This window comes from Hemicordylus capensis, chromosome 13, assembly GCF_027244095.1.
Source record: "Hemicordylus capensis ecotype Gifberg chromosome 13, rHemCap1.1.pri, whole genome shotgun sequence".
Classification (NCBI taxonomy): Eukaryota; Metazoa; Chordata; class Lepidosauria; order Squamata; family Cordylidae; genus Hemicordylus; species Hemicordylus capensis.
Genome location: NC_069669.1, coordinates 4,160,890 through 4,176,036, shown reverse-complemented (window position 1 = coordinate 4,176,036; position 15,147 = coordinate 4,160,890). Strand labels below are relative to the sequence as shown.

General features: G+C 50.8%; 2 protein-coding genes across 5 annotated transcripts in view; one reads left to right on the top strand and one right to left on the bottom strand.

Moving 5' to 3' along the window:
• Window positions 1-6,332: 6,332 nt before the first annotated feature.
• Window positions 6,333-11,356, bottom strand: LOC128336568 (translation initiation factor IF-2-like). Its single transcript, XM_053276444.1, has 2 exons — window positions 9,903-11,356; window positions 6,333-7,899 (listed from the first exon to the last, which is right to left on the bottom strand). Exon 1 carries the CDS (start codon window positions 11,354-11,356, stop codon window positions 10,019-10,021), a length of 1,338 nt encoding a protein of 445 aa, XP_053132419.1. The 3' UTR covers window positions 6,333-7,899; window positions 9,903-10,018.
• Window positions 10,824-15,147, top strand: part of GRIN2A (glutamate ionotropic receptor NMDA type subunit 2A) — a 158,078-nt gene continuing 153,754 nt past the window's right edge. For 2 of the 4 annotated variants that reach the window (XM_053276429.1, XM_053276427.1), the window contains exons 1-3: window positions 10,824-10,962; window positions 12,120-12,300; window positions 13,783-14,205. In XM_053276429.1, coding sequence (XP_053132404.1) covers window positions 13,786-14,205 — 420 coding nt within the window. In that variant the 5' untranslated portion in view covers window positions 10,824-10,962; window positions 12,120-12,300; window positions 13,783-13,785. Of the gene's footprint in view, window positions 10,963-11,587; window positions 11,711-12,119; window positions 12,301-13,782; window positions 14,206-15,147 lie in introns of those variants that run through there. The other 2 variants (XM_053276428.1, XM_053276432.1) reach the window with 2 other exon arrangements.

The following is a 15,147-nucleotide window of genomic DNA, read 5'->3' as shown; positions in this document are numbered from 1 at the left end:
AGGAGAAACTCAAGTATGTAGTACACCGCTCTGGGCTCCTTGGAGGAAGAGCGGGGTATAAATGCAAAATAATAATAAGAATAGTATAGCTCAGCAGAAAGAAGGGTGAATAGGAAGGGGAGAGCTGGTCTTGTGGTGGTGAGCATGACCTCTTTGCTAAGCAGGGTCTGCCATGGTTTGCATTTGGATGGGTGAATGCTGTGAGACAGGAGTTCCCAACCTTTGGCACTCCAGACATTGCTGAACTACAACTCCCATCATCTCCGGCCACAATCAATTGTAGCTGTGGATGATGGGGATGCTGCTGCTGTAGTTGAGCAGCATTTGACGTACTACAGGTTGGGAACCTCTGCTGTAAGATATCCCCCTTAGGGAATGTGGCCATACATAGTGCAGTGAAAGAGCATCTGCTTGCATGCAGAAGGTCCTGGCATCTCCAAGCGCCCTGCCAGATGGCAATTTACTTTGGAAGGGCAGGTGTGCATTCACTGATCGTCCAGATTTTCATCAAAGTCCCTGCGAGCTATTGGGGAGCACTCCATACACGATTCGGGTTTTTCATTGAGCATTAAGAGCTTAGCCCGATTTATGTTCAGGGTAAAAAAAAATCTACTTTTTGCATTGGGTTTTGGGGCAAATTAGAAATATCCGATATGCCCTGTAATTCACAGTATTTCACCCCTCTTAATCCCATGGTAAAGCCTGCCATTTGAGAAAGGCCCAGGTACGGCTGGGAAAGACTTCTGTTTGAAACTTTGAAGAGCTGCTGCCAATCAGTGAAGACAATACTGAGCTAGATGGACCAAGGCGAGATGACTTGGTATAAAGCAGCTTCTATTCCTGTGCTTACCTCTCCATTCCAAGTGCTTGAGAGTATGGTTGTTAATAGATTTAAAATGTTTAATTGGCTATAAAGTGCTCCAGGTTAATAAAACAGGTTTTAGAAGTATTATTTTAAAACAAAGGTATGGCAAGTGTATTCTTACAAGAGAATGTCTCCCTTATCCCTACCAAGGATGGAATCTCTCTTCTGAAATGCAGCCCTGTCTCAAAAGCCAAAGCAAGGATGCTTCTTGCTTCTGAACTATTGTTTTTAATCACGTGCAAATTTAATTGTCAAATGAATTGATTAATTGGCTAAAACTTGCATGGTGAGTCGGCTAAGATTTATTTAATCTGGTGGCTGCTTTGCTTCAGAGATCTACTGCAATGATAATCTTTATTTAATGAAACAAAAGCCAGAATATTCTTAATGTGTGGAAAATCTGTATATTTATCCCAAAGACTTGCAAACATTGATAAAGAACAGAAGTGAGCAAGTGCCTGTGAGTCATGATAACCACAATAGTTGCTTGTCTGATTCTAATCGCTCCAGACTGAAGAGCTTCCCTAAGTTATTCTTAATGCTTCACTCTCACCCTCTTGTTCAAGATGAGGTTTAATAATAGGCAGGTAGCTTGCCTTGCAATTGGCTGTCATTCTCATCCTTTGAACCAGTGGATATTAGAGCTGAGTGGCAGGAGAAATGTATCAAACCCCCCTCCATTCCGTTCCTTCAAGGCAAGGCATGAATATCCAGGGAATGTGGAAATAGAGAATCCACAATCCTCTGTGACAAACATTAAGCCTAGTTTTTCTGTCTTAATTTTGCAGTTGCTAATCCCAGCTGTTAAAAAGACAACCCTCCTAGAGGAAAATTGTTCTTTAAATTGGTGTCTAGAGTAGGCTAGAGACAGCACATAATTCCCCCCTACAGCTGAAGGTAGGCTCAGCAGGTGAGTTTTGTAGTGTGATCCTGCTGTTCTTCCTACCCTCATCATGTCTTCCCCTCTAGTTAAACAGGTGAGTAGGTTTAAAAATATTTCAAAACCTGCCAGACCTGTTTGACTAGAGGCAAAAGTGATACTAAATAAATGGTGTGGACTAAATAAATGGGGAAAAAAATTTGATTCCCAAGAAGTTGTTCTTGCAATTCATTTTGTCTAACTTTTACCTCTAGCCAAACAAGGTTGGCAAGTCCTGAAATATGGACTTCATGGGAACATATGCAGCTGCCATTTACTGAGTCTGACCACTGGTTCATCTAGCTCAGTATTGTCTACACAGACTGGCAGCGGCAGGAACCTCTCTCAAGGTTGCAGGCAGGAACCTCTCTCAGCCCTATCTTGGAGATGCTGCCAGGGAGGGGACTTCGAACCTTCTGCTCTTCCCAGAGCAGCCCCATCCCCTAAGAAGGGGGATGTCTTATAGGGCTCACATGTAATCTCCCATTCAAATGCAACCAAGGCAGACCCTGCTTAGCAAAGGGGACAATTCATGCTTGCTCCCACAAGACCAGCAATCCTCCCATAGACCACAGGGGAGCAAACCTTCTTTTAAACTGATTTCAACACCCTTAAAAACAACAGCCTGTCTCTAGCTCATTCAGTGATCAGTCCTATTCTGCAGGTGTGTACATGCAGCACACAGGCACACCCTTGCTCTCCCCCCTGCCCCCCCAAAGTGCAAAGACAAAGAAGGTCAATGAATGAATGAGCAAGGAGAAGTCTGGATAGAAATGCAGGAGAGGGGGCAAGGAGGGGAACAGAAAGTGAAACAAAAAGTGAACAGAACATTAATGCAGCCCTGACGAAACTTTTTCTGAGTGTATCTTCCATTATAGAAGGAAAACACCTATCATGGCAGCAGGCTGTAAAAGAGCCGCAATTAGGGATTATTTTAATTAGGTTACGGTACCTGTGGGTAAGAAAGGTATGCATGTAAAATGTAAACGGTGCCACAAGAAGGCCTGGCTGCCCGAATGAAACCACATTATGAGAAGTGTGTACATATTATACCTTCTAAAAATGAAACCTACATCTATCTCTAAACAGTTATTAAGGTTATATCAGACAAGAATGTACTTTTATAGAAAATGATAATTAAACAGAACCTTAGTGATTTAAATAATTAGAATTGAGTGATTTGTGTGAAGTGATTTAAAATAAAAGAAATGGCATAGACTACACTGTGGGAACAAACCAATTTAAAATCTCTTAGATTGGAGACAGACCATCGTTTTAAAGGGAGCTGGAAGGAGTTAGACAGAAGCTTTTCCTCCTTGTTGCTTACACCATTTATTTTGTCCCATGTTTGCTTCTGGTCCAAAAGGTCTTAAGTTGTTTTTTTTAAATGCCACAAAACCTGTTGAACCTGAAGAATAAACATGAGATACTTTTTCACCCTACAAGCAATGATCCCTCTTCCCAACAGCCTACAACTTTTGGAATAAATTATCATCTGTCTCTTGAGTTTCAGAAATCTCCCTCTCTTCAGGACAGCAGTCACTTTAGGCCAGTCGCATGACAACACAAAAGGCATACATCTGTTGAAGAGACCATTTTATCTTAGCTGTTGGCCATGCTCCTACTTTAAAGCAGCAGGAATGAAGAAATATTGTCCAACAGAGAGTGCCTCTAAGCATGTGCAGAGTGCCTTAGATCCACTTCTATAATCAAGGTCTGGGGCTCCCAAACAGATGCCTTTCTCTCCACTGAAGGCATTCAGAGAATCCTATCCTCAAAATAAGGCGAGTATGGAACATTCCTATGCAACCTTTCTGCAGACTGTCCCAACTCCCAACATGTCTGACAGCTGTCAAAAATCCAAGCAGAGAAGCATTTCCTAGCATGGAGATAGGAAAGGGTTACCAGCTGAATGTTGATGTGCTCAGCTGCTGTTTAAGGTCTAAAGTTGGCAACCCTTTTGCTAGGATGTGATAGAAAAGGAAGGTCCCATCTGGGAAGCAGAAGGAACAAGCTGAGAATGGGGTCTTCCCTAGAGTTGTTAACGAGCAGCACTTTGAATTAAAAAGCCAGAAGCCTGTGATAGGAATTCTGCCCTGACCTCCCAAGCCAGGGATGAGTAATGCTTTGGCTCCCAGAAGCTGATTTCCCTCAGATGCTAACTGAGAGAGGCCTTCGAAGAAAGCGGGAGATTAATTCTGAGGATGAAATGGCTGTCGGGTGTGTGCAGGGGGTGGGCGCATGGGCTCACACAGCTCTTCTGAACCTCAGATGACCTTCTGCTCCCCAGCAGCGCAAGGCAGACAGAAGCTGCGAGACCCTCTGGGGACTGTCTGGCTGATGCAAAGGTCCAAAGAGGCAGAGCCATGGCAAGCTGGGGCTTCTAGTTGCCCCTGGCCCCTCTGTCTCTCCTGTCAGGAAGCAGCCAGCTCATTCTTCCGGCTGGCTGGGGGCTGCCCAGGGCCATTATTTCACGGATCGCTTGGCTGATGGCAGCAGAGAGGAGGATGCCAAGTGAAAAACACAGCCAGTTCCCGATAAGGAGACCAAGTGTTGTAATGAGTGCTGAGAACAATCACACACAAGGGATCTTAATATACCATGAAGTCTTCCTTCGCCCAATGTGGAACTCCTTGCCACAAGATTGTGGTGATGGCCACCTGCTTGGATGGCTTTAAAAAGGGATTAGACAGTTTCAGAGGGACAGGGCTGCCAAACCTTCAGGATTGGTGTGGAGTCTCCGGGGTTCGGCATGAAAAAGCTTGAACAGTCCTGGAGACTTTCATAGTTGGCCACTGCAAAAAATATTGGTTGGGGTGTGTGTGTGGAATACCAGGAATAGCTTCAGCCTAATCTGCAGCCCTAATTAAAGGAGGAGAGGTCTATCAATGGCTAAGTGGAACTTCCATGATCAGGGCGGTTCACGACAAAATGCATGGGACAGAAAAAAATTCATGAAGGCCAGGTCTGTCAGTGGCTGTCTTGATGGCTATGGGTAACCTCCTGATTCAGAGACAGGGTGCAGGGTAGCGGTCGCAGCAGAAGGGGCATGCCTTCATCTCTTGACTAGGGAGCTCCCCAGAGGCATCTGGTGGGCCACTGTGTGAAACAGCTGGACTAGATGGGCCTCCTTGGGCCGGATCCAGCAGGGCTGTTCTTGTGTTCTTAAGGGGGTCTCCTGTAGCCTGGGTTGTAGGGGCTTTCCCTCCTTTCTTGTCCTCTGAACTCTCTGCCTTGTCCACCCAGTGGGGGGGTCCTGAATCGGGGCCAGCCCCCCTGTGCCTCCAGTAAAGGGTTCCCATTCTACCCCCCCACCCTGATCCTTGGGTCCTGCTGATGCTGGGGAGAGGGCAGGAAGGGCTTGGGGAAGATCCTCTGTGGTTCAATGAGCTTGGTTTTCCTTGCAGGTTACAAGCCAGGATGCGCTTGTGTTGGCATACGCAAAATGACTTTGTGGCTGAGATTCTTGGAAAAAGCATTTATGAGGGAAAGCACTCCCCCACCCAACAGGAATGCTGGCACGGCCACAATCTTCCTTGCAAGGAGTGTGACAAAGGTGAAATGTACAAATATTTCAATCCACAAAGCTTTCTTAATAAATGACAGAAGGGCTTGATTTAATGGCTTTCTCCAGACAGAGTGAGGTAATATGCATTTCCCCCTCCCTCTCCCTCCAAATAGTTCAGGGAATGGAGCCAATGTTTTCTAATGTGTTCAAAGAGGAGCACCAGGATAGTCGTCTACCCATCCATCCACTCTTTCTTTCCTCCTTGATGAAATTGACGACACAAATAAAACTGAATACTACAGAAGCTGACTTATAATGGTTTAGAAAAAAAAAAACAGCAAAGGCGGGTGGGGTGTGATAGAAGTTGATATAATGATGCATGATGAAGAGAAGTGGAGGGAGAGAGAGGTTTTCCCCTCAAGGTCGCCCAGGAAAATGAGGCTGAAGGCACACAAAAGGAAGGACATCTCCACCAGGGGTGTACCTATAATTGAGCAAATGGGCTCAAAGAACGCTGCCCCCCGCCCAGCTCCACCCCTCCTGATTTTCTTCATTCTCTCCCTCACTCTGAAGGAGACACACAGGCCCTCTCTCCCCTAGCTATGCCCCTGGTCATAGGAACATAGGAAGATAGGAAATTGCCATATACTGAGTCAGACCATGGGTCCATCTAGCTCAGTATTGTCTTCACAGACTGGCAGCGGCTTCTCCAAGGTTGCAGGCAGGAGTCTCTCTCTCAGCCCTATCTTGGAGATGCTGCCAGGGAGGGAACTTGGAACCTTCTGCTCTTCCCAGAGCGGCTCCATCCCCTGCTAAGGGGAATATCTTGCAGTGCTCACACATCAAGTCTCCCATTCAGATGCAACCAGGGCAGACCCTGCTTAGCTCTGGGGACAAGTCATGCTTGCTACCACAAGACCAGCTCTCCTCTCCACACAATGCAGCATGAAGGACAGCATGGAGCTATAGATGGCTTTAAAAAGGGATTAGACAAATTCATGGTCGTGGAGGAGAGGTTTATCAGTGGTGGTTAGTCATGATGGCTATTATATTATTTATTATTATCATTATTAATTCGATTTCTATACCACCCTTCCAAAAATGGCTCAGGGCAGTTTACACAGAGAAATAACAAATAAATAAGATGGCTCCCTGTCCCCGAAGGGCTCACAATCTGAAAAGAAACATAAGATAGACACCAGCAGCAGCCACTGGAGGGAAGCTGTGCTGGGGGTGGAGAGGGCCAGTTGCTCTCCCCCTGCTAAATAAAGAGAATCACCACATTAAAAGGTGCCTCTGTGCCAAGTTAGCTATGCAGAAATTCTATATTCAGGGACTGTCTGAATAACAGCTGTTGGGGAGCAAAAGCAGGAGGGGGCTATTGACCTCCTTGTGGGCTTCTCAGAGGCACCTGGGTTGGTCTCTGTTAGAAGTAGGATGCTGGACTAGATGGATCTTGGGTCTGATCCAGCACAGCTCTTATGCTTTTAGCCCTTACAGCCAAATAGAACTTCCTTGTTCAGAGGCAGTATATCTCTAAGTACTAGTTGTTAGCATCCAACAACAGCGGAGAACTGTTTCCTTCAATCCTTGTTCCTGGCTATCTGGTTGGCTACTCTGGTAAGGAGTTGCTGAACTAGGCAGACCTTTGGTAAAATTCTTCTTACATTCGTAATTGAGACAATAGTGAAAATACTATTAATTTAATAAAAGTGTCAATTGATTATTGGAAGGGTGGGGCTGGTGGTCTAGAGCAGGGATTCTCAACATTGGGTCCCCAGATATTATTGGACTTCAACTCCCATAAGCCCCAAACAAAGGCCACTGGGGTTGGGGATTATGGGAGTTGAAGTCCAATAACATCTGGAGACCCAACGTTGAGAATCCCTGGTCTAGAGCTAAGAAGACATCACTAGGCAGGTAGGCTTTGAGCTGGACACCATCACACCATTCAGCAGGTCACTGGCAATGGTCAATCAGAGCGCAGTTCAGTCTGTGCCCAATAATGAGACTGAGGAACTAAGCTGCAGTTTCCAATAGGGATGTGCAAAACATTTCAAACGTTTCAAAACATTTCAAACGTTTTGACTCGGGAAAAAAACACGTTTTGACTTGTTTCAAAACATTTCAAAAAAACATTTTGACTCGTTTCAAAACATTTCAAACGTTTTGACTCGAAACGGGGTGTTTCAAGTGTTTTGACTTCAAATCAAATCACTCCTAAAAAGACTGATACGATTCAAAGTCGAATTGAACCAGCCAGATTTGAGGTGAATCGACAAGAATCGCTTTGAGTATGGGGCGAGGGAGAAAAGGGTGGGAGGAAAGCCATATTTCAGCTTTTAAAATAAAAACAGAGGCGCTGGGGAACCCCAAAATTACTTCGAATGTGCAGATCCTGTGGCGGGGGGAGGCAGCGAACTGACCCGCCACCCCCTTTGACAGGGAAGAGGCATGGAGAACGTCTTGCTCATCTTCAGGAGAGAAATCCAGTGATGGGCAGATGTCAATCAGTCCTTCCTTTCAGAGCCGCATTACTCCCACATACATTTCCTCCCATCTGCCTATTACTTCCGTTTTCCAAAGGTGTTGGAAGTCCCCTTGTTCCTGGAATAAATAACAGCAGGCAAAATGATTCAATCAGTGTGTTGCCACCACTGAACGGATTCATGAATAAATCACAGATTAAAAAATGGGCCTCTTCAATCATTTTTAAATGAGAGCTGTCCCCTGCGGAAGGGCGTTCAGCCTGATAGAATTGTCATAAATAATCCACGTACCTTTCTCAACACGCAAATGTGCTTAAAATAAAGTCCCCTCTTCCCCTCCCCAGCTCTGGCAAGGAGCTTTCTCTCTTTGTCAAGAGAACCACTCATCTCTCTATCTGCAGAATGTCACAAGTGTCAGAGATGACGCTGATGGGTCAAAATCGACTGGAAAATCTGCAGCTGATTGACCAGGCAAAGGCTGATTTTATCTGAGTTTTCACCCCACCTTTGAGCAGCAAGCAATTCCAAGGCTGCCCCACAACAGCGCGAAACAACAAAACACAACAATAATAAACAATATATTAAAACAAGAAAGAAACCACAAAGATTAAAAGCAGCCCACCAGCAAAAAAAGAGAAAGCAATAAAGAAAACCAGTGTGAACCGTGGATATTGTTAAACTGTGAGAGAGTGGAATTTGCCTGGAGTTCTCCATACAGCAGGCTTTATTGGGAGTTGGTTTTTTTTTTTTTGCAAGGCTTGACTGCAAACTCAATGTAATCTCAAAAACCTGACGCAAAAAGTGGATTTTTTAACCCCAATATAAATTGGGCTAAACCCTGACACACAATGAAAAACCTGAATTGTGTGTGGAGTGCTCCCTGATAGCTCACAGGGACTTTGGGGTAAATCTGCTAGGGATGTGCATGGAACCGGAGGGGGCTGGTTTGATGGTGGTGGTGGGTCTAACATTAAGGGTGGGGGAGGGTGAACTTATCCCCCCCCCATTGCGTTTCCCCCGCCAGTGCTAGGTTTTCCAAAAGTCCTTTGGGCAGCAGCGTACCTCCTGCTGCCCGTTGTCTGGAAGTGAACGGAGGTAATGATCGCACCTGCACATGCACTTGTGAGCAGTCTCATCCAGACAATGGGGCAAATGGGGCAGCAGGGAGGTATGCTGCCACCCCGAAGGACTTTTGGAAAACCGAGCACATGGGGGGAGCTCACGCCTCACCTGTGTCTTTTCCTCCTCTCCATATTACTGATGCCCAGGTGAGCATGGATGAAGCCTTGCAAGCAAAGCAATCTTGCCGTGTGTTTCCTTGTACTTAAATTAAAATCTGTTTGAAGGCAGAGTTTAAATGGAAGAAAAAAATTTTTTTATATTACCAGTTCTCTGTTTTGAATCATAAACGGTATGCTGCTGGGGGCATGGGGCAGGCAGGGGGACAGGGACCGGTCCTGTTGTGTGTGAGGAGAGCTTGCCTTGTGGTGAAGAAATGTCGCCTTTGCTAAGCAAGGTCCACCCTGGTTTGCATTTGAATGGGAGACCACATGTGCGCACTGTAAGATATTCCCCTCAGGGGAAGGGGCTGCCTGGGAAGAGCACCTGCATGCTTGCAGGTGGAAAGCTCCAAGTTCCCTCCCTGGCAGCATCTCCAAGATATGGCTGGGAGAGACTCCTGCCTGCAACCTTGGAGAAGCCGCTGCCAGTCTGGGTAGACTATATGGAGCTAGATGGGCCAATGGTCTGTAGAAGGCAGCTTCCTATGTTCCCTAAGGTACTATTCACATTGGTGGTGAAGAAAGTAATAATATACAACAGATCAAGCAGAGCTAATGCAGAGACAGTATTTACAAAAACAAACCATACTATTCTATTAGGAGCCCTGCCAAGACGCGGGAGTCTCCCACTCTGGGCTTCCCCAGAGTAAACATTGCACGGGTTATTGATGGAGCTCGCTGGAGAGAGCAGGCAAGATGCTCCCGCAACACGCGCATCCGGGTGCAAACGGCCGAAATCGGCGCACGTTTCTCTCCACAGCTCCACCAAGGCCGTTCCCATTTCACTTCCCTTCGCCATGGTGGGCAGGCGCCGTGCGCGTTCACAGAGGGCCAGATTCACCTCGATGATGTCCCTGCGAGCTACGGGGGAGCACTCCAAAGTAACACGCTCTCCCACTGCTCTTTGGAGTTCGGCCCCATTCGAAGTAGCCGATCAGCCCCATAGCTGGTGGTCCTTCACCCCTCTTGGTCCCAATGTCTTGTCTGGGCAAGCATGCCCGAGACCTGGGTGTCCCCCTTGAAAAACAGACCCCGCGCAGCATCGATGGAGGCCTGACTGCCTCGTGCCTGGGCGGGCAGGCCGGGCACCCGCAGGGGCGGCCAGGGCCGCTTGTTCAGGTACCCGCGCACACGAGCGCCGGGGCGGAGTGCAGCTCTGCCTGCACGTGTGGATGGTGGCGCGCGCGCGCGCGCGCGCTCCGCCGGCCGACCCAGTCGAGGAGCGGTGGCTCCTCTTTGCGGCAGCGACTCCGCCTGCCTGCCTCTTGCGGGGTGGGCTACAGGCGGGGAGAGGACGAGCCCGGCTCCGCGGCGCTTGGCCGGGCTCCGCTTCTGCGTGCGAACCGCCAGCTCCTCGCCTGCTGCTCCCCGAGGTCCCGAGCAGCGCGTCAAGCCGCCCCGCCCTCGCATCCTCCCCGCTCTGTCTGCCTGGAGAGCGGCTCTGCATGCAAGCCTGCCTCGGCTCGGGTTGCCCCAGTCCTCTTGGGGCTGCCGCCGCCGCCCCTCTTCCTCCTCCTCCTCCTCCTCCTCCTCCTCCACGTCCCGCCTGTGCACGGTGTGCTGGCGCAGCGGAGCGAGAGAGCCGATCCCGAGCCGGCGTCGCCCGCCCGCCCGCCGGCCCCGCGTCTTCTTCCTCCTCCTCCTGCGCGGCGTGGCGGCCACTGGCCAACTTGAGCGCCCGCGGGGAGGCGCGTGTGATGGGACTGGCGGAAGCGCGAACTGCTGGCCCCGCTCCGGGAACGAGGGGACTCCTGCGCTGAGGGTGCCTGCCGCCGCCGCCGCCCGGGCCCCGGAGCCCGGCCCGCCCGAGACGCGCTGCTGGCCGGTGCGGAGGAGGCAGCCACTGAGATGAGCGCCAGGCGGAGGAGGCGCAGCCTGGCAGGATGTGGTGGGCGCCTGCAGTGAGTACCGGGGGGGCGCCTCCCCCGCCGCCGGGGGTGTGTGTGCGGTGTGTGGCTTCGGGGTGGGGGCTTGGCCAGGCGGAGTTGGGCTCCTCAGCCTCACCCCACCGGCACTGCAGCCGCCCCCCCCCCGAAGCCGGGCAGAGAGAGATGATCCCCGCGGGGGACCTCTGGGTTGGGGGCCGGAGGTTGTAGCTCTGGCCCCTGCTGGCGCCTTCTCTCTCCCAGCCTCTCGGGGCTCTTGCTGCTTTAGGGCGGAATTGGGGCCAGGGGCGTGCTGGAGGAGCTGGCCAGAGCCCTCCTTCCCAGGCGTGCTTCCTCGGAAGCAAGCCCGTGGAGCTCGGCGTGGCTGGCTCCAAGTAAGCGAAGGGGCAGAGAGGGTCGCAGCCTGCATTTCTCCTGCCTTTCTAGGCGGACCGAGTTCTCCTCTCCCCCGCCCAGGCGTGTTTACTCAGAACGAAGTCCTGTTGATTTCGACGGGACTTACTCCTGAGTAAAGATTGCGGCCAGGCATTCCTTGACTGCGTGCTGGCTGCTGCAATCGTGGCACGCTTTCTCGGGAGGAGGCTCGCCTTCTGTGCCGTGGGACTCTCCCTTTCGCGGGAAAAAGTGTTTAGGATCAGGCCGGAGGGGGGCGGCGGAGAAGAGAGCGAGAGCGAGAGACACACACACACTTGGGGCATGTTGACTCCTAACACACACACGTTTATTCCTAAGCAAGTCTCGCTGCTTCAGGGAATTGTCCCAGGTAAGTGAGCGGTGCCGCCTGGGATCTCAGCCTCTCTTCTTGACCGAGCAAGGCTGGGCAGGCCGGCGTCTCTCTCGCAGCCACCCGTTCATTCCCAGCCCACTGGAGTCACAGGGGCTTCCTTGTGAGTAAGCAAGCACAGGATCGCACTGCATGCAGAAGGCGCGGGTGGAGTGGCTGAGCAAAGGAGGCATTTCCAAGGAAGATTGCTTCAGAGTAAGAATAAGAAGAAAATCTCGCAAGCCAACTTTTGCAGATGATTGAAATCATACAAATATAGATGGCCAATATGCGGGGTTGGGGTTTTGTTTTTTGTTTTGGTATGTGTGCCTAATGTGGTGCTTCTTCTGCCACCCTTCCTCCTCCTCCTCCTCCTCCTCCTCCTTCCCCGCATCCCTGCTTTCCCCAGACCCCCTTTGCACGAATAATCGTCGCTGCCTCTCGGGAAGGCGATGCGGAGCCCGGCGGGCGGCGGCGGCGGCGATCGCTTCTTTGGAAAGCAGGATGGAAGCTCGCCTTGACGCTCGGCGCTGAGGAGCCTTACGAAATGCCAAACTTCGCAGCGGAGGCTACAATTCCTAACATTCCTGGTAAATATGCGCCCCCAAATCCCACCGCGGGGAGGCGAAGGATGGGGCGCCAGGATCGCGCAGGCCGCTAGGAGGTGCTCTTGGCCCGCGCTTCCTTTGGCTTCCATGAATGGAGAGCAGGCCGGGAGCTGGGGGAGAATTCCCTCTCCTACGTAGTAAAGGCAAACGTTGCAAGAATTTCGCAGTGTGGGTGTGTGTGTGTGTGCACGCCTGGATCCTCTCTAATTGGGGCAAACCGATCCCCCCCCCCTTTCCCAGCTTGGCGCAACATTTTTATTTATTTGGCAATGGGGACACATTTCCCATCACGAAGGCTGAAGCAGGTTCAAACGCTCAGCCTGGTTTTGGGTTACTATAAAACCCCATTCTCCTCCTCCTCTCCTCCTCCTCGCTCCTCTCCCCCCCCCGCATCCTACTGCAGTGTGTGTGTGGGGGGGGGAGGAAAATAAATCTGCCTTGCAGCAGACCACAGCTGAGTTGGAATTCAAATGATGCTTACGGAGAAAAAAGAGAGAGGATGTCGTGCCACCTCCCTTCTGCCCCCTCCCCAAGCTGCAGGGATGGCTCTCCGGATGAGTGCCCTTATCCCTGAGGCTGGAGGGGAGTGATTGATTGGGGGAGGCATCATGATGGTGGCAGGTAGGATCAGAGAGATGGGGGGAGGGATGCAGGGCAGGCGAGGGAAGTGCTTTGCCAGCCCACCCAGGAGCAGCCTGGAAGGGGGCACGGAAGGTCCCCTGGGCCTCTGAGATCTCCTCCCCAGTGAAAGCGCGTTGGCACCAGGCCACAACACTCGTCCCTTCACGGCCGCCGGTCTCCCCTCCCCTCCCACTGCAGTCAGTCGAGGCACAGAAGTGGCACACACACAGCGAGGTCCATCATGCCAATGCCAGAGCCAGGTCTGAGATGTCCGGCTGAAGGGATGCAGAGCTGGAGAGAGGGAAGTGAGAAATAGGTTAGAATCCTGTGTGGCCTGGATCTATTTCTGAGATGCAGCCGGTTCTGCGTGAGCAGCCAGCCCAAAATGAGCCTTGGAAGAAAAGATCATTTCTGGGCAGGGAATGCAAAGGGAGGGGGAAGCCAGTTGGGGCTGCTTCAGTTGCAGGAGGAGGCGGAAGATGTGGCCCGGGTCTCTGGATGCCTTCCAAGCAGTGCCTACAGCCGCATAGTCCAAAAGGCAGATTTGGAGCTCATTCCTGGACTGGCTTGAGCAGGATGGCTTTTAAGGAATTCTGTGGCCAAGCTCTAACAGTGTCCCTTGCCAGTGTCCAGATGTGATCTTGGTATTGCCACTTGCTCTGACATGAGTTATGTCAAGTCAAGCTGTTGGTTTGAGGTTGAACTTCTGAGACCCTCCACAAGAAGGAATCGGTGGAAGGGGAGATGCTTGCTTACTGGGTGGCGGCCGCATTGCCTGCTGCCATGACCAGGAGGATGCTGCAATTTATCCTGATCTTTTGTGCGGTGTGACCTCTTCCACAGGGAATGGAAGTGGCCACGATGGCGCGTGTTTGCTGGAAACTGCTGGTGCTCCACACTCTTCTGGCAGAGCTGGCTCTTGTCCACGGGGCAGAAAAGATCAGGCCCATCCTGAACATTGCGGTCATTCTGGGAAGGATGCGGAACATCACCGAAACAGACATCCAAGCTCTCTGGAGCAGAGAAGTGTCAGCCGACTTTGCCAGTGATGTCAACGTGGTGCCCTTTCTGACCGACCAGACCGACCCCAAGAGCATCATCACCAGCGTCTGTGATCTGATGTCAGGCACCAAGATCCATGGGGTGGTCTTTGGAGATGATACTGATCAGGAGGCCATCGCTCAGATTTTGGATTTTATTTCATCACAGACCTTTATCCCAATCTTGGGGATCCATGGTGGCTCTTCCATGATCGTGGCGGAAAAGGTAGGAGGAAAATACGGTCTTGTCTCGAATTTGTGCATGGTCAGTGACGTGGGGTATTCCTGGCAGGTATGGACCGAGAGTTGAAATGGAGAATTCCCGGATGCTGGGGTGTCCAACCCTGGGTCCCCAGATTCTGTTGGACTAAAATACTTCCATCGCCCCCTCCCAGATGTTGGATTGCACCTCCCATCATCCCAGTCCACAAGGGCCAAAGGCTGTTGAAGTCCAGCGCCATCTAGGGGCCAAAAATTGGAAACCCTTGCTCTAATAGACACAGCCTGACTTGCCTGCGTAAGTTGTGCTTGCAGTGAGGGAGGGAAACAAGTCTGAATTATTACACCTGAGGTTTTGTTTGGGTGATATTCTCCCTTTGGAAAGCAGCAGGGGGAGAGCAACTGGCCCTGTCCATCCCCAGCACATCATCCCTCCAGTGGCTGGTGTCTATTAGGGATGTGCACGAACTGGCGGTGCTGGGGGGCTTACCTTTAAGTAGGAAGGAGGATGCTCTCTCCTCCCCCTTCCGGCATTTCCCCTGCCAGCGCTGTGTCCAAAATCATCGGCGTGGGGTGGCGTGCACACCGTCCACTTCCAGTCTGACGCTGACCGGGATGGCAAGAGGGTATGCCACTGCCGCCCCGCATCAGGAGTTTGGGGCACAGCGCTGGCAGGAGAAACGCGGCAGAGGTGGGGTAAGAGTATTCTCCCTCTGCCGTCAAACTAGCCCTCTGCTGGTTTGTGCACATCCTTAGTGTCTATCTTATCCCCACCCCCCCAGTTGTGAGCCCTCTGGGGACAGGGAGCCATTTTATTTATTTATTTATATCTGTGTAAACCGCTTTGGAAATTTGAGTTGAAAAGTGGTATATAAATATTCATTGTATTGTATTGTCTATCAGAATGGAAAATCCGGATATTCTCCCATATTAGGGTGGAAATTGGCAG